This window comes from Tiliqua scincoides, chromosome 8, assembly GCF_035046505.1.
Source record: "Tiliqua scincoides isolate rTilSci1 chromosome 8, rTilSci1.hap2, whole genome shotgun sequence".
NCBI classification, from domain to species: domain Eukaryota; kingdom Metazoa; phylum Chordata; class Lepidosauria; order Squamata; family Scincidae; genus Tiliqua; species Tiliqua scincoides.
In genome coordinates this window covers 12362332-12381905 of record NC_089828.1, presented here as the reverse complement: position 1 = coordinate 12381905, position 19574 = coordinate 12362332, and the positions used below count along the sequence as shown (strand labels likewise).

Genomic DNA, 19574 nt, shown 5'->3' with positions numbered 1-19574 from the left:
TGTTTTTTCAACCAGTGGTACTTGAGGTGGTGTCTGGTTGTACTTGTGGGACCCCTCTGCTGCCTGGCTGTGAGATGAGACATGATGTGACATCAACACACATCCATCATCACAATCATTACTTCTAGTGGTACTACCAAGTCTGACTTGACTTTTTTTTTGCCCACAGAGGGGAAAAAAACAGGTTCTCCCAAACTGCAACTTACCACAGTTGAGGGACACTAGAGAGGGAAAAATGAAGGAAAAGGATTACAAAACCTCCTGTACCCCTCTGCTGCATTTGTCTTGTTTCCATGGCTGTTTTGGTTTTAAAATAAAATTAGAGGGGGGGGGGGAAATCCAGTGAAAAATCCAAAATGCATCACATGCATTTGGTCCTGAATTGGTTCTATGTCAGGCACAACATAAATACCATATTGAAAAATAAATTCCTACAGTGACTTTTTTGAGTTAAAGGCCAGGGAACTATATTGGCAGCATATCATGTGAGGGGGAAGACTATATTATTAATACAGCACTATTCAGGTACACTATATAGGGTATAATAAGCAAGAGTATCATAAGCTTAGTGCTTAGGAAATTTGAGGCATTAGGAGGTGCTAGATAACTCCTGACAGCTGGAAACACATGTTGCCAGGCCAGAGGAAGTTGCTGCTTATGTTCCCAGCATTAATTTACATGTAACTTAATAGACTTTTTAATACTTCTAAGTTTGGAGAAAAACAGCTGTTCCTTAACTCCTGCTTCCCAATGGCCCATTATTTAAGAACATAAGAACAGCCCCACTGGATCAGGTCATAGGCCCATCTAGTCCAGCTTCTTGTATCTCACAGCAGCCCCACCAAATGCCCCAAGGAGCACACCAGATAACAAGAGACCTCATCCTGGTGCCCTCCCTTGCATCTGGCCTTCTGACATAGCCCATTTCTAAAATCAGGAGGTTGCGCATACACATCATGGCTTGTACCCCATAATGGATTTTTCCTCCAGAAACTTGTCCAATCCCTTTTTAAAGGCATCCAGGCCAGATGCCATCACCACATCCTGTGGCAAGGAGTTCCACAGACCAACCACACGCTGTGTAAAGAAATATTTTCTCTTGTCCGTTCTAACTCTCCCAACACTCAATTTTAATGGATGTCCCCTGGTTCTGGTATTATGTGAGAGTGTAAAGAGCACCTCCCTATCCACTCTGTCCATCCCCAGCATAAGTTTGTATGTCTCAATCATGTCCCCCCTCAGGCGTCTCTTTTCTAGGCTGAAGAGGCCCAAACGCTGTAGCCTTTCCTCATAAGAAAGGTGCCCCAGCCCTGTAATCATGTTAGTCTCTCTCTTTTGCACCTTTTCCATTTCCACTATGTCTTTTTTGAGATGCGGCAACCAGAACTGGACACAATACTCCAGGTGTGGCCTTACCATAGATTTGTACAACGGCATTATAATACTAGCCGTTTTGTTCTCAATACCTTTCCTAATGATCCCAAGCATAGAATTGGCCTTCTTCACTGCCGCCGCACATTGGGTCGACACTTTCATCGACCTGTCCACCATCACCCCAAGATCTCTCTCCTGATCTGTCACAGACAGCTCAGAACCCATCAGCTTATATCTAAAGTTTTGATTTTTTGCCCCAATGTGTATGACCTTACACTTACTGACATTGAAGCGCATCTGCCATTTTGTTGCCCATTTTTTCAGTAGCCTTTGGTGAGGGGCCGTGTCAAACGCCTTCTGAAAGTCCAGATATATAATGTCCACGGGTTCTCCTGCATCCACATGCCTGTTGACCTTTTCAAAGAATTCTATAAGGTTTGTGAGGCAAGACTTACCCTTACAGAAGCCATGCTGATTCTCCCTCAGCAAGGCCTGTTTGTCTATGTGTTTTGAGATCCTATCTTTGATGAGGCATTCCACCATCTTACCCAGTATAGATGTTAGGCTGACTGGCCTATAGTTTCCCCAGTCCCCCCTCTTTCCCTTTTTAAAGATCGGTGTGACATTTGCTATCCTCCAATCTTCTGGCACCATGGCCATTTTGAGGGACAAGTTGCATATTTTAGTCAAGAGATCAGCAACTTCATTCTTCAATTCCTTAATAACTCTTGGGTGGATGCCACCAGGGCCCGGTGACTTATTTGATCTTTAATTTATCAATGAGGTCTGAAACATCTTCTCTTCTAACCTCTATCTGACTTAATTACTTGGTCAGGAGGGGCCGTTCGGGCAGTGGTATCTGCCCGAGGTCTTCTGCTGTGAAGACAGATGCAAAGAACTCATTCAATTTCTCTGCCATCTCCAAGTCTCCTTTTATCTCCCCTTTCCCTCCCTCACCATCCAAAGGGCCAACTGCTTCTAACATATGAAGAAGAAGAAGAAGCCTTTATTATTCCCCTTAATGCTGCTGGCTATGCATTCCTCATAGTCTTGCTTGACCTCCCGTATCACCTTCTTACATTTCTTTTGCCACATTTGATGCTAGGGCTTATATGACACAACCCTAACCAGGTCAACTCAGAAGTAAGTCCTATTTGCACAGTGGGGCTTACTCTCAGGAAAGTGTGGTTAGGATTACAGCCAAAGAAAAGTTTTCTAACTTATTTACCTTTCTGTGGTTTTTCCTTTGTACATAGCAGGAACTGTCCTTAGTTAAATATCACATTTTCACAGAAGTTGATTGTCCCATCCAAAATATCCTCTCTCCCTTCCCATGCCCACTTTTTGGCTAATTAACACCCCCTTCTTTGAAGAACAGCAGCTGCTGTGAGCTAAGAAACAAACAGAACTCCTTATCAATTTAAGCAATTAACCAGAATTTATTGCTACAAGCATAGTCACTCCCTGCAATTCCTCTTGTCCAGAGGCTTTTCCTCCCCCAAACCCCACTTAACTTAGTGGGTAAAGGTCCAAAGCCTCTAGTCCAATCCAGTCTCCAAAGCACAGTCCAGTCTTCCCAATCCAGTCTTCTGCAGCAGAGTCCATCCTCTCTAGCAGAGTGTCTCCTTCAGCAGAGTCCTGGCAGTCCTCCCTTGTGTGTCCTCCAGCAGAGCCCTGCCAGTCCCCTTCTCCAGTAGGTCCTGGTCTATCTGTATCCCATAGTTCTGGATTCCTGTATGTCTGGGTGGGCTTTGCTCCTTCTGAAGCTGCCTTTTATCCTTGGAGCCCCTTGTTAAGTCCAAGATGCAGCTCAGCTGTGAGCTATCTCATTAGCCCATGACCATTCAAAGTCCCATCAAGGACAAATGAAGCTCAGGTGTCCATAAGAGTCTCCAGTGGCCTTGATTGATTACAGCTGTGGAGCCAGCCCTGCCCTTCCCAGAGCTGTCAACCAGCAGCCAAAACATGGGAATAGCTGTCAACACCACATCATCCACCTGATGATCTTCTGATCTTCCATTACATTGATGACACTTTGTTGGTTTTTATATGGTTAAGATCAGCATGGAGTTTTCAACAAATGTTGTAGTTCTTCTAATAAAGGCCCATGCACTCTTTAAAAAATCCCAAACCTTGCATTTCTTCAATGCCATTAATTTATGACAAGATGCTCTTTTGAGTAGGATCTTAAGGACATTTTTCTCTGGACTGCTTTCTGGATGATTGAATTTAGGACATCTGAGTGTATTCTTGACCACAGATTAGTACTGATTTGAGTATCTATACAGTGGCGTCACTAGGATTCACATCAGCCGGTGCGGGAGGCTTGCTCATCACCCCATGCAGTGGGCGGGGCAACACCCCAGGTGGTGAGCATGGTGATGTACCATTGACTGCCCCCACTGGTTTTTTGGATGTACCTTTTGTTAGAATACAGATATTTCAATGTGGTTTGTTTCATTGCATTCTGCATGAAATTACGCATTGATTGATATATAACATGATGATCTTATTCCTCCAAACTCATGATTTTAGTAATTTTGAAACTTGTAGAGTCACACACACACACACACCCTGTGTCAACTTACTAACACCTTATTGCAGCAGTTCTCAAACTTTTAGCACTGGGGCCCACTTTTTAGAATGACAATCTGTCCAGGACCCATTGGAAGTGATGTCATGGCATCACTTGATGTCAAGTGACATCATCAAGCAAATTAAAATAAATAATTATAAATAATTAAATTAAAATAAAAGTAAATGAGGGGGAGCCAGTCCTGTTCCACCAAGTGAATCTACTCTGAAGTAAGTCCTATTGTGGTCAATGGGGCTTACTCTCAGGAAAGAGTGGGTAGGATTGCAGCCTGTGAGCCCAATCCTATGCATGTCTACTCTGAAGTAAGTCCCATAGTGGTCAATGGGGCTTACGCTCAGGAAAGTGTGGGTAGAATTACAGCCTGTGAGCCCAAACTCTATTTATTTGTGTCATGTCTACTCTGAAGTAAGTCCCATAGTGGTCAATGGAGCTTACTCTGTAGTCTGCCTGCAATAACAACCCCCCAAAAAGAATCAGTGAGATTTCCAGCCCAGTTCAGCCCACTGAGTGCCCAGTTCAAAGTTCTTCTATTTCAGGTATATCAAGATAAAGACCCTCCTGGCTTTTCAAGTGCAAAATAGAAAACTTTCCCCTTATCAGTTGAAGCCTCTTTTTGGTCCTTTTTAGGTTGGGGGGAGGCTGCCTTCTGGAGCAGCTCCATTCGGATTGGGACCATTCTGGTGTCCTCACATTCCCCTTTGCCTGGCCTGACCACCAGCCAAGGCTCCTCTGCTTACTCACAAGTAAACGCGACCATAAGGTTGCTTTGCTTTCCATAGAGCTCAATAGGGCAGCTGGGAGGCAGAAACTTCCTTCTGTTTTGGGTTTTTTTTAGGCTTTTGGCTGTTTTTGATGTTTTTAGGGGCTGCATTCATTGGATCAGGACCAATCAGGTGTCATTGGATTCCTCTCAGCCTGCCCTCTCCGACAGACTATAGCAAGTGAGCCTACTCACGAGTAAACACGCGATACGGCTCACTTTCACTTTCCATAGGGTTTACTTTTCCAAAAGTTATGGCCAAAAAACCGGAAAGAAAAAAATGATCTATTCATTTTTTTCTTTCCGGTTTTTTGGCCATAACTTTTGAACGAAAGGAGCTATTTCAATTCTGTTTTTTGCATTGCACTTCGCTGGCCATTCTGCATCCAACAGTATATGGCACGACAGGTAGCTCCAAAAGCTGCGAAGTTAGCACGTCCTCCCCCAGGGGGTGATGCATCCCCCCCCCGAGTGACGCCACTGTATCTATACCCACTGTCTTAAATTTTTTGTCATCCAGCTCTCCACTCTAGTATTTACATATTTTGTTTTTCAGAAACAGCTTTCATCAAGGTTTCTAATAGTCTGTTGAGAGATCTAAAGGCATTTTCTCTTCTCTTGGGCTTCTCAACTTGTATATTTTACTGCTCAACTCATCATGAAACTCCAATATCTGGTGTCCTTTCCTGGTTTATTCACCCATTACCTCCTCCTTCTCTCTCTCTCCCCCCCCCCACCTCTGCCTCAATTTCCTTTTTCTTAACTTTCCTTCTACCTTGCTCTCTGTTCTGGAAACTGCATTCCTTTACTGTGTTTATCAAACTGCTTATCTTTCTTCCTCTTTAAAAAACCTCCTGTTACTTGCACTTCCATTGTGTCCTGACTTCTCCCAACTCAGCAATTTATGAGTTCTGGACCTCTCCTTCCATCCTTGTGTTGTTTACAGGCCATGGGGACATAATGTGCATCACTTCTATGTCTGACCTTTTTGATGGATCTGGGGCTTAAATGTTCATTTGAGAGTCCTTTTATTTCTCAGTTGGAAAAAAACCTAGATATGCATACAATCTTCCCAAAAATCACCTATATTTGACATCAGCGATGAATGTAGCAAAATGTTAAGATTTTATGAACTGCACATCAGTGGGATTCTGGAACTCTGCTGTATCCTAATCCTGTTCCTGGCCTAGGCAGCCCTACATGGGCTTCCTGGATTTGTGTCAGTTATATTGTGGGCAGATTCAAGAAGCACCTTAGGGGTAGCTGAGGTTTTATTGGGGTAAAGAGAAGTATATCCCCTTAACCCATGGAGACCTCCAGCTGCCTCCTAAAATGCAGCACAGGCCATGCAACCTGGCTGTACCTGCGCAGTTTAGGATTGGACTGTCAGTGACACATCATTAAAGGAAAACACACATTACCACAAATCACAAAAAGCACACTTTTGGAATGTATACATGATGCTGAACATTACACATGAAATAAACTGCAGACAAAGAGTTGAAGACACCTCAAAGATGACCTGAGAGCTGCTTCAAAATTGACAAGCATCTGAAGTTATGTACTGAGAAGTGTTCAAGTGAAACCAAAGAGCTAAAATAAATCCCTCTGAGCAAAGGTATCTAGGATTGGAGTACAAGTAGTTTCAAAACAGAGAAAGCATATCAGCCCAAATCACCACTGGATTGATTTGTTTACAGGCTGTCAATATAAATAGAGTATAGCAATACTTGCTTGAAACTGTATACTAGGTTCTAGGATTTAGAAAAGGGGTAATTTTTGGTTGATTACACTTTTTTCTTTCACCATAATACTGACTCACAATGCTGTAACATTGGGACATCTATCTGTTCAAAGATGTATTTAATCTCTTAAATAAATAAGCCTCAGCATGATTTCACAATGCATTAAATTATAAATATAAAGGGGCAGCTGATTTTGCATTTCAAAAGAAAGACAAAACCAGAAAACATCTAAATGTTCCTGCACCTCCTAGCTTACCCTACATTTATGGAATCTGCACATTTAATTTTGGGATGGTTTAGTTTAGCACAAACCCAGAACAATAATCAGGACTGTCTTGTGTATGACAATTGTGTATGACAATCACAAAGTCTATTTATTTGTGATGTAATAAAATAATCCTTAGATCAGTGTTTCCCAAACTGGATTGGGACCCACTAGCTGGGTCACAAGCCAATTTCAGGTGGATGCCAATTCATTTCAATGTGTATTTTCTTTTTAATATATTAGACATGATGCTACCACGGTATGTGACTGCATTTGGGGAAATGTTACAGAGCTGTCCTTTTAACAGGCTACTATTTATATGCTTTTAACAATGAGTGTCAATGGGCCTTACTCCTTCGTAAGTGTGGATAGGATTGCAGTCTTTGGGATGTTTAGGGCGTTAAAAACAACAACAAATCAGCAACTGCCTGGGAGGGTTAGGAGGACTCTTCTTTATTTCAAATAAATTTTTAAACTTCAACTTATTATAAACTTTTCATTTATTTATTTACTTACAGTCCAATCCCATGCTTCCCGGCACCCACTGGAGCAGCGGAGCCAATCTCTGGCATGGAGTTCAGAATATGGCAGAGCAAATCTCTGTTGATCCAGCCCCCTCCTGCCCTGGTTCCTCCCCCCCACCCCACCCTTCCCTGCCATTGTTCTGCCCCTCCCCCCATCTCCCAGAGGCTGCACTGCCACCTGGTGATTGCATGCACCCTGGCAGCAGCACATTCTCTTCCTGCTGGCGCTCGGCCCAGCACTGGCACTCTTTACTCGCTGGGTGCCATAAACACGATTTACGGCATGCAGCTCTAGTGCTAGGTCTCAGTGCCAGAACTTGCCCGTGTTAGGATTGGGCCTTTAGATATTCTGGAAAACTCAACTGTATTAAGGAATGGAAAGGCAACTTTATGCTGCTTATGGGTATGATTGGCACTGTGGACTTCAGTCCACCTTATGATGAACAGTTCTTTGTAAAGAAGTGCATTCCCTGAAATAACATAAATCCAAAGTACAGTTTGTTTTTCTCCTCAGCAAGTGGTGGAAAGTGACATGATACAAGTCAGGATATATTCATAGAACATGACTGGGGGGAGGGTGTCCTTCACAGTTTTTGTTTTTTTAAGTTCAATTTCAAAGGACTTGTTTCCAAAACATTCTTAGATCCTAATTTAATTATTTGACACTTCTTATCCATACATGGCTCTCTCTTAAGAGACAAAACTGAAGGTTATCAATATAGCAAATTTGATGTCAGCTACTATTTGTGTTCTATAGAGATTGGCAGTAAACTGGTAAAAGAGATTGCTCTGCTTAACAGGAGGGATCAATTTTTCCCTGCAAAATTATAATATTAAATTTTGTCTTTCATTATTTTGTTATTGAAATATCAAGGTTAGCATGTTACGATGCAAATGCATATGATTTTTGGAAAAGAATATCTCACATCCAGCCCAGTGAAGCCCTGATATTAGAAAAGCACATGAAGGATTCTGAAGACATTACATATCTTTATAAATTATATTTATACTTAATACTTAATTTCTAAATATTTAATACTTTTACTTAATACTTAATTTTGAAAGAAATTAAATGTAATCTGCAGAAAAATGAAAATTTATGAAATCCTGGGTATGATTTCTCCTCAGGGGGAGACAGGGAGAATAAAAATGCAGTAAAATAAAGAAAATATAATAAATTTTCTGTGAAGTACAAAGTGGAGACCAGTGAAAGCAAACTGTACCTAATGACCTGAATAAGTAATTGGCAAGTGACAGTGAGTGAGATATGTGCATTGGACAACTGCTGTCTCCCCCAAAGATGGACATAAATGCAAGACTTTACTTTTCCTTTAGGAGTGAATGGCACGTTTAGGGTAGGGGCTGAACCTGCCCTCTTAAAAATCTGACTGAATACAATTGGTGAGGTCTGAGGACACTTCACTAATGTAAACTGGATTTTCAAGTTAGTCTTTAAACTTCATCTAAAAAGTAATCTGGACACTGATGCAGAGAAGTTGAATTCTTGACAGAAAAAACAGGATAACGTTATAGAGACCTAGCTGACACATTTTATGCCTACCTCCATCAACTGTATGTGAGAGTCAGATTGCATGGAGATACTAGAAGTATGAACTAGAGTAGCAGTTCCCAAACTGTGGGTTGGGACCGATATTTGGTGGATTGTGAAACTGAAAAGCTGATAGCAGACAAGGAAAATGTACTGAACCCTATGGAAAGTGAAACTAAGCAGTATGTGTGAGTTTGTTCATGAATAGATGACCATGCCTCAGTCCACTTCAAAGGACAAGCTGAGAGGAATGCAATGCCACCACAATGGTCCCAATCTGAAGAATGTGGGCCCCCAAAAATACCTGAGAAGGAAGTCCCCCCCCAGCTTACAAAGAAAATGTATTGAGCCCTAAGGAAAGTGAAACTGAGCTGCATGTACAAGTTTACTCATGAGTAGGTGACCATTTCTTGGTACTTATGGAAGGCTAGGTGAAGGGGAATGCAAGGCCACCAGAAGGATCCTGATCTGATGAACATGAAGCTCAACAAACACATCAGAAGGTGTCCCCCCCCCCCCCACAGTAAAAAGGATAAAAACAGAGGCTCCAGCAGCTGGTAAAGTGAAACTTTTTTGGGGGGAGGTGTCTCGTAAAACTAGGTGGGTTCCAATAGAGTTTATTTTTAAAATAATGGGTCCTGGTGCTAAAATGTTTGGGAACCACTGAACTAGTGCCTTAGAATGAGAGGTGTGGAGGGTTGGACATATAGGCACTGCAATTTGTGCAAGAGACACAGCCCTTTTTTGAGCTATTATAATTTGAATCATCACAGTATGGTCTTTCTATATTATCCATTATATCTCAATCTTAGTCCATCATACAGTAACCAGGCACAAGTACTATGAGGGGAGATATGATTCAATATCAAACAAATAAACAAGAAGTTCAGTTATGAAATAAACGCTTTTTCTCATATTGCCCTTATATTTGTGTCTTTGGAGAGACCACCATTAACCTAAGGCTATAGTCTGATTCACACTTTCCTAGGAGTAAGCCCTATTGACTATAATGGGACTTACTTCTGAGTAGACATGACTAGGATTGGGCTCTAAATTTATCAGTTACATTTTCAAAAGAAAAAGATTTCTAACGATTGCGTAGTGACCCAAAACCAAAGTGATATGCATATGCTTCAAAAGAAAAACAAAATATCCTCCTTTTCTAAACTACAGGCTGAAACAGATAATACTGACTTCTAGGAACTCGTCATGATTAATAATCAAATTAATCTGTGTACTCAGTGTGTCATCCATGCATACATGTGGTAATGTTAATAACGCCCATCCGAAATTACTCCCCTGGAATATAACCCTGTGACTCCTAATGTATACTTTCTTGATTGCTATTCATGTTTCAAAATTCTCAACAAGCAAATAGTAACAACTACATTTAAGCACAGTCATGTAAACAATGAGTAGATATTTGACTTGGCCTTGTATCATCTTTAAAGGTCATCTGAACTCAAAAAACAAGCACTTCCAACTTCCATTAATTAGAAACACAAGTGAGCTGTAGCCCATCCAAGTCTTTCCTGTTCCCTCTTTCTCAACTTTAAAACCCTCACATTAAAATTGAGAGTGAATACAAGAGGCTGCTTTTTGATCTGTGCGTACATGGACTTCATATCCCTTACAAAACCCTCATTTGCACCAATGCCAGATCCTAAAGTGACAGAGATTGATGCACTTTCTGCTTCCTTAGGTATCTGATTTTGACATTTAAATTAAATAGTCATGCCTGATATATACATTAGCGGTCCAAGCAGGTCTGCTGCCTGAATTGAGGCAGATCTGCCACTTTGTAATACCCCCTGTTAAATTGTTATAAAAACCTCATATGCATTCTTGCTGCTGTCATCACCACCACCTCCTTACTTGCCCAGCTGCTAAGGGAAGCAGCCAGGTGCACAGAAAGAGTGAGGCAAGGTGAACAAGTATAAAAGCCTGACAGTCAAGATGAATGAGATAATATGCAGAGATGATGAAAGGTTTATCATGAGAAACCAAAGGAATATCCCCCCTAAGGTAAAGAAGCTAGGAGTGCCTATCGGGGTGGGGGGAAGGAAGGAGAGATAATTTTACTCCATGTTTTAGAATGAAGCTAGGTGGCATGGTCTGCAGCAAATGCTGGACTAGAAATTTTGATTGCTTCCTTGTGAACTGAAGCTCTATGAGTGGTCTGTAGTTCAGTGACACAGTACATGCCTTGCATATACAAACTCCGAGGCTGCAAATCCAGTTGTTGATTTTTTTTAAGATTAGGTTGCATGTGATGAGAAAGTTTTGTGTAGAAGAACCTAGAGAGCCACTGGTAGCTGTTGCAGAGAATACTGGATTAGACCTGACTTTGTGGGAAACAGCCTCATATTCTCATAAACTGTAAAGATGTCAAACAACTTTAATTTCTAAGGGCACAATCCTATCCTGTGCTGGAACAGGCAAGCCAAGAAGCTTGTGCTGTTTCCAGAACAGGATAGGGGCCCAAGGCAGCTCAGCCAGAGGCAAGGGGAAACCTTTCCCCTTACCCCTGGGTAAGGCACCTTTGGCCCAATGGGTCTCCTCAGACTTGTGCCACCTCCTCAGGTGGCACAACTTCTAGGAGAGTGGAGTGCTCCCTAGGAACGGGGGTTGGGATCTGGCATAATTGCCGGATCCCAGCCCCGCCTCCCGCTCCCCACCTGCCCTTCCCTGGGGCCGCCCACTGCCCACCCTCCCCCTGCCCAGGAACGACTCTCTCCCGCCCACCCCAGAGCCTTGGCTCACCTGGGCTGACGCAAGACTCGCGGAGGAAGGCAGCGCAGAGGCTTGTGTCAGCCTCCACAGGTTGGCACTCCTCTGAGCGCTGGCCCAGTTTCTTCCTGAGAGGCGCAAATGTGCCTTATGACATGTTTGTGACCCTCCTGGGCTGGCACAAGGGCTGGATTGCACCCTAAGTATTCTAAACATTTTTGGGAGGCAATACTATAGTGATACAATTATGTATATTGGAATGTGAAATAGCAGGGTGTTCAGGTGACATATTCTCTATGATTTTTATGCCATTCTGCATAAGAAACCTAGGGAATAGGCTCCCAAAACATTAACGGTTCATATGTATTCTCTCTACTTTTGAACCTTGGCCCACTGTTATTTAGACCATTTCGCCAATAACCTCACCCCATTTATCATGCAAGATATCTGTTTGTGAAACTGGTTTACATCCAGTACCACTAAAAAAATTTTTTTTAATTCTTTTGTAAATAAGACTTCATTCTCTTGTACTTTTTGTTTCTTGAAATACATCTGACTCGCCCCTGCTAAAGTGGATGAATGGGCTGTAGCCAACAACCAGCTTGCTGCCTTCCTGAAAACGCACACACACACACACACACACAGGGAGAGAGACTGAGAAGCAATAATGCAGAGATTTAGGTAATGCTGCAAATGATCCAATAATTGTCCAGGGCAGGCAATTCTCATTTGAAATTCTCTATTGACTTCATAAGAGTTACTCTTTCGTTTTTTGGTTTTGTCTACTTGGATGCAAAATATTTTGGATTTAACATCACTTCCATCTAGTTTCTTCTCACATATTCTTACACACACACACAAAGAGAGAGCGAGAGAGAGACACGAATGTCCAGCTCAGCTGAGCAGTTCAAAGTTGTAGTGAAAATCTTCATTTCTACAGAGAATTCTTTCTTTCTACAATAATAGTTTTGTGATTGTATCATTGTTGTATTTTACACGACAGACCTTAACTATAATTAATGCATAGTGCAAGCCCTTCCAGGTTTACTCAAAATATCAGTAAATACATACTCTTTAGAAAGTGTGCATTGGATTCCAGCAACAGTATCATACCATATCTTAAAGCAGCGTTTCTCAAACTTCTCGGGAGTAATTCTCTCAGCATAAGACTTGGCAGTGGAGGGGTGAAGGCAGCGATGTGATCCCCGGGATTGTGTAGCTACCAGGGGCCAAGGGGGGGAGTTTACTTATTGGGTGACGCAACAGCCTCCAGGAGGCGCAGGGAGCTCCACAGAGCACTCGTGAAACTGAAAGTGGTTTCCAATTGCTTATTTTTACTATTCTACGACTTGGGGAGCCCTTTGGAGGACTCTGCAGGGCTCCCAGAACCTCCTGGAGGCCACTGCGTCAGCCAATAAATAAGTCCGCTCCTTGGCTCTGTCATGGAGCTGCAATATCAACATCGCTGTTTGGTTAAACCATAGTTCCATGGCTCATCCAGAATTGTGCTTCAAATGTGATTTATAAACTATGATAAAACCAGTATTTGAAACCAGAGTTCAATCTTTGTTCCAAAAGCAGGTTTAATCATAGTTTGTAAACCACAATTAAAGCACAACTCCAGGTTCAGATAAGCCACAGAGCTGTGATTTAACAAACCAGAACTCCCTCAATGCAAGGGAAAGAAACAAGAGGAGGCAGCACATGTCACATTCACAAATGAATAAACCATGTTTTGATTATCTGAACTCACCCATCTAGCTGAAGTTTCAAGGGGCACATCATCACAATAAGCTGATGGTTGGTTTTAACTTGGCCCAAACCAGTGACACCCCAATCCTACCCCCTCCCCCATCAGCACAGCTAGTGTTATGCCAGCGAAGACTGCTCTACAACTGTTGCAAAGCAGCCTCTGCCAACATGTGCTGCAGGCCCACTCGCGGGGAGGCTGGAGTGGCCTTCTGCTTGCCGGCAGATGTACAGTGATCCACCAGCAGATTCATAGAGATCCACTCCCACACAAGGGTTGGAGGGAGGTAGTTGAACGGGGCAGGTGTGGGCAGAGCAGGGTGTTAATGGGAGAAAGAAGAAGGGTGGGTCAAGACTGGGAGGGGAGGGGGTGAGATTGGCAGTGGCAGTGCATACCAAATTCTAACCCCCTTCCCAAGCCTGATCTGCTTTCCATGGTCAGTGCAGACCTGTGCCAGCAATCAATCTGGCACAAATGTCCTCTTGACACAAGGAGATCTCCAGAAGCTTAAAATCCCCTGTGGGATACAGCCATAGTCTTGCCAGCATCACTGCATCACTGCACAGGGATTTACATAGGATTGGGCTGCTTGTAAGCTGCATGCAAAAGTCTAATTCTGCATGTGGGTTCCCCTTGCTAGTCTGGAGAGCACTCTGTATCAGCTCAGGAAAAAAAAATAATGCAGGAAGAGCATTTCAGTTGTGCAGGTTAAACATACAAGACCGAAAAATTCCAATGGTAAATTTTACTTGTTTATCTTCACATGATGCAGAGATATTTTCAGTGCCTATCAGCTTTCAAAGTCAAAAAGGGTCAGACAGATACTTTATCTTCTTGTAGTTACCATGGTCTGTTTTACATCATTTACAAGTTGTATGGTTTGTGCTCTTGCAAGGAAGTGGCACTGGTAAATTTCTTACAAATCTTTTAAAGGTAACTTTTGGAAAAATATAATTCTATGAACCTTGATAACTATACTCTAATTGAGTTCTGCTGAATGAATAAATCATCTTCTAAGCACATGCATTTGGAACAGATGCTTCAATGCATGTACATTCGCATCAACCTGAAAAAGAATTAATTCTAATTCTTAGAATAAAGGAGCAACTGAGGGCTAAATCCTAACCAACTTTCCAGCACAGGCACAGCTGTACCAATGGGGTGTGTGCTGCATTCTGCAGTTGGGTGGCAGTTATGGAGGCCTCCTTGAGGTAAGGGAATGTTTGTTTACTTACCTCAGAGTTGCATTGCTCTTACCTCAGTGCGGGAAAGTTAGTTAGGATTGCACCCTAAATAATGTGGTCATATGGTACAAAGTATCAGTGTGAAAAAGGTGTGCAGACACGCATGGTAGATAGTCACGTAACTTTTGTATGTAGGGGGTATAATCTACTAGGAAATTTAATTTAAGATCCATTTCAGGAAGCAAAATAATTCCCTGGTGGGTTGTAGCCTTTGTTTTTGAAATGAAAAACTCACTCATCTAGTGAGGACTGTTTACTCTATACACCAGTGTGCTGCAGAAAGGTCCACAGGTATGCTGCGAGAGTTTGGCTGAAGATTGATGAAACTCTTCTGGGTTTTGCGGCTTGGTTTTCAGGGCAACTGTCTGTAGTAACAAATTGTCCCTCTTCCTCCACTGGCTCTAAGGACAGTTGCCCTAGAAACAGAGCCGTAGAAACCCAGAGGAGTCTCCTGAAAGCTGGAAGTGACATCACAAGAGGCGAGGAGCATAGAGAAGACCACAGAGGTAAGTGTCCCATGAAGGGGGAAAAAATGGAAAATTGCTACTATACACAGTTATGTTTAAAAGATTTGGCACTTGTTTTTTAAGCCCACTGGACTTTCATGATCAAAAAATATTGTAGAATTGTTTGGACAAATAGCCTCATTATGTCATGTCAGAAGCAAAACATATAAATTACAGACATCATTATTATTCTCTGCAGGTATTCTCGAAATACGAACAGTGGCGGTTGGAATAGTGGCAATCAAAGGAGTAGCAAGTGAATACTTTCTGGCCATGAATAAGTCTGGGAAACTCTATGGAAAGGTACTGCCTTAACATTAGCAAGAGCTTGCATTTAGTGAACAAAGAATATACAGGTGCGCGTCACTTAACAATGGGGATATATTATCTTATACCTGTTGTTATGTGATTAGGTTGTTAAGCAAACAGTCAGCCCAAAATAGTTGTGTAAACAGATACTCCCTGCCAGACACTAGCTGGCTGCAGAGGCTACTGGAGATAGATTTCCTCTTCTTTGCATTAAGAGCCGCTTTGTTGTATAAACGGACAATCTGCTGAAGGCTATGGGAGACCTGACTGCCTCATTAAGAGCCTCTTTGTTGTGCTTTGACCAGCATTGCATATGCGGACTGTCATTAAGCAGACGGTTGTTAAAGGACGCACGCCTGTATTTGGTATGAAAAATATATTTTTATGAGCTATGTTTTTCATAATGGCTATAATCTGTGAGAACAGCAAGAGGATGGCTATGCACTGCTGCATTTACAGACTGAGGAATAGCTCCTCAGCCCTGTCATGTCTTGAGATGCAAACTCACCTGAGATCAGGTGAGCTTCTCTACTTTGGTTCCAGCTCCTCCCAGCAGCCTGTTCCTGTGGAGTGCCTTTATCTGTACAACTCCTTTCCCATCCTTTCTTTGCTTTTTTCTGATTGTCTCTAAATCTTGCCTAGTCTGACAGCACGTTCCTTGTGTATTTGTTCATGGCTTTTCTCCTAGTCCAACTACATCCTGGATTCACCTACATACATATTAACAGTCCAGTGGACAAGCATGAAAGGCATGGGAGTCTCTGTGAGGGACAATAAGAGGTTCTCATCTGCATGCATTGCCCCAATGCTCAATGAAATTATAGGAAGCTGCTTATACTGAATGAGTTCTTCTAGGTCAGTACTGTACCATAGACTTGCAGTAGATCTCCTGGATTTCAAACAGTTGTACCTGAAGACGACAGATGTTTAACCTTGGACCTTCTGCATGTAAAGCACATGCTCTGCCACTGAGCCACAGCCCTTCCCTAGGCTTTTTTCCCCTCTCCCCACCACTGCTGCACACAGCAGGTGTGTTTTTTTTTTTTACATTTTTGTGAAAACAGCACTTTTGTAAAGAAAAGCAGAACTGCCCGCAAAAACCTGCTTCCAAACTGTAGCAAATTATAGTTCGTGCAAACCACCAGAAATCTATGGCATGCAACACGCAAAAAGAGACTGCTTGAATGTAATGTAAAGAACAGAACTGATCTCCTGAATGAACTGAATTCAATGGGAAAACTGCATTTTTATCTGAGCCAGGGTATATCTTTCATCATAACAATGCCTGAATGACCGTTTTGCCATTAATGAAGCCCCTTTTAAATAATGCCAGAGATTCGCAAATATTGTGACATTTTAAAAGACAGAAGTTATGAAATTATTTCAAGAGTAGATCTGTTTTATGAGATGAGAATGTTCTCAGTATTTCAGTGTTTATCTTGCTGCTTGTTGTCATTTTTTTTCTTTTTCTTTCAGAAAGTGTGCAATGAGGACTGCAACTTCATAGAACTGATTCAGGAAAACCATTATAACACATATGCTTCAGCAAACTGGACACATAAAGGGAAGGAAATGTACATTGCATTGAGACAGAACGGTGCTCCTAAGAGAGGTCAAAAAACAAGCAAAGAAGACATATCTTCCCATTTCCTTCCATTTGCAGTATCCTAATCACATATTACCTATGGAGAACCAGTTCCAGCATTTTAAAAGGGAACTGTTTGAACATGCAAGGAAGAGAAGCTGGAATACTACTGAAAAACTGAACAAGCTGGGCTTGCGCAATTTTTTATTTTTAAGAGACTGCCTTTAAAAGAAATTGAAAATATACACAAAATCTGATTTAGTAAGTAAAAGTTGTAAAAAATTGTAAAGAGTTGTACAATCCTTATGTTAGTATAAAAGTAGCTTTGCAGATTCTTAAGTTAAATTAACCCTTGGACATGAAGTCATGACTTGATTATCTGATGACATTTTATTTAAAATAAACCTATCTGCTTAATTAAACAAGGCTGCTATAATAATTATAAAGCAGATGAAAATGTTGTGTAAAATATGTCGGACTTGATGGCTGCTGGAATGAGTCATCGGATGACCAAGTCATTGCTAACTGTGGAGGCTGAGCAGTATTAAACACTTCCCAGGAATAAAGTATTAAAAAAATGAAATTGGATCACTGTGGTATTCAGACAAGAAATTAGTATGAAAGATGAAACTTGCACCATTGCAAGGTGTTCAGATGAAAAAAGCAAGAATGCCTAGTGCTGCTCTGTAAGATGTTCCTAAATAGTGTATATAAAATAATATTAATAAGGGAAATGTACTTCATCTCACTTTCCTAAAAATATCCTATTATATAACGACGAAGTTAAAATTCAGACAACATCATATGGTTTTTTTTATGTAGCATAACCTAGCTTTTTATATAATTCCTGTTGGGCATATGGCTTCTAATTTTCCCCCCCACCGTTATTCATGCTTTTTCTGATGTTACAGCATTAAACTTTATTTTAAGTTATAGTTGAATTTTATTGTTTTATGTTATTTAAGTTGATGTTATTTATAAAAAAACTTATTAAGCTGCATCAGTTTCATATGCTTTTAATTCTAAAGGAATAACAAAACAGTCTGGCTCAACTGTACTTTTTTCCCCTCCTTCTATGACCAGATGCAAAATCTAGTACACAACACTCTTGCCAACGTGCACTGGATGGCAGACAAAAACAATTCTTGCCTGCAGCAATTCTTACAATGGAAGTCTCACGTGGAACAACCAAAAAATGCAAAAAATCTTAAGGCTATACTCTTCTTCCAGTTAAGTCTGATAGTATTCCCAGTCTCAGCAGTTAAGTTACAGTTCTCATAAATATCAGGCCAGATTGTCAGCTATCTTAGAATGTCTCATCTATACTATTGAATACATTCTTGCCCCAAAGCAGCTCAGAACAAACATGCACAGAAGCCAGTTTCTATACTCCTATATCCCCAGCTAGATGAGGAACACATGCAAAAGGGAAATATGAATGCAGTTTGTCACCGTGACCCAGCTGCCAGGGCTGGACACTGGAAGCCCAGCTATAAAATTGGTGACATGCACTGATCAGCTTTTCAGAAAGGGAAGAGCTCTACATTTGGTTTGGTTCCCTCTACTTCCCCCAACATCTAATGAAACAGCCAAATAGTACTAGCGTTCAGTGCTTTTGTAACTAGGTTCCATCTGCATTACCTAGCACAGTTGCATCAAGGTTTAGAGTTTTGTCCACAAAGGGATACAACCATAGAAGTTGCAGTTTTTTGTTGCAGTAAAAGTTTGCATTTTTAAAAATATCTTTTGCTTGGACATACTCCCTTCAGGAAATACAGAAAGGGCCAAATCATGTCACTGAAAAGCTCATTAAAGCACAACTAACCTAGAGTTAAACTATTCTATTACAGTTATGCGATTTCTTATTTGGATGTGTGTGCCGAATGTGTGCACCAGGGCCATAGCACCAACTCTCAAGTCAAGTCCCAAGTCTCCATCCCCTTTAACTCAAGTCATAATGGTAGCTGTCAAAACTCGTCCAGAGCTGTTTTTCAGGTCATTTTGACTTGAGTCCAAGCCTTCAAAAAGCGAGACAAGTTGCAAAAGCAGCAAAAAAAAAAAAAAAAAAGCAAACACACACACAGAACAGGGTCGAAAGCACACACAAAAGCAAGCATTGACTCAAGTATTCTTTTCATTTTTAGGGTACAACCCCCAAGTTCTAAGCCAGTGCCTAAATTGTTGATATGCGTTACTCGAGTCCATACAATTCATGAAAAAACCCTTCAGAATCAATATATATTTTCTTTATAAACACACACTGCCCTGAGAATGCACTTAACAAATATCTAAGTAGCCAACATAAGATATTTAACCACAACAGGTTTTGTTAGTTGATCAACTGAAGCTGGACTTCGGACATAATCATATGCCTGAAAAAATTAAATCCAGAAGCAGAATTGGCTTTTAAAAAAAGATCTTCTGATTAAGTAATTTAATTAGAGAGATACAATCCAAGAGTTCTTAAACCTCACTGATAAATGAGCTATTTGTATTTGTTTATATTTCCTCTGCCTTTGATTCAGGAAGCTTGATACCACGTACTGTCTTCAGTAGAAAATCAAAGGAAAAAAGAGCTTGTCTGCATTCACAGTTGCAAGTTAAAACTGGATGTCAGTTCAAATTTGGAGGGGGAAG

At 41.4% G+C, this 19574-nt stretch overlaps 1 protein-coding gene across 1 annotated transcript in view; it reads left to right on the top strand.

Moving 5' to 3' along the window:
- The window catches only part of FGF7 (fibroblast growth factor 7), a 42736-nt gene extending 24912 nt beyond the window's left edge, over positions 1–17824 (top strand). Inside the window, exons 3-4 of the mRNA XM_066636211.1 lie at positions 15243–15346; positions 16829–17824. Coding sequence (XP_066492308.1) covers positions 15243–15346; positions 16829–17023 — 299 coding nt within the window. The 3' untranslated portion in view covers positions 17024–17824. The remainder of the gene's footprint in view (positions 1–15242; positions 15347–16828) is intronic.
- Positions 17825–19574: the final 1750 nt, after the last annotated feature.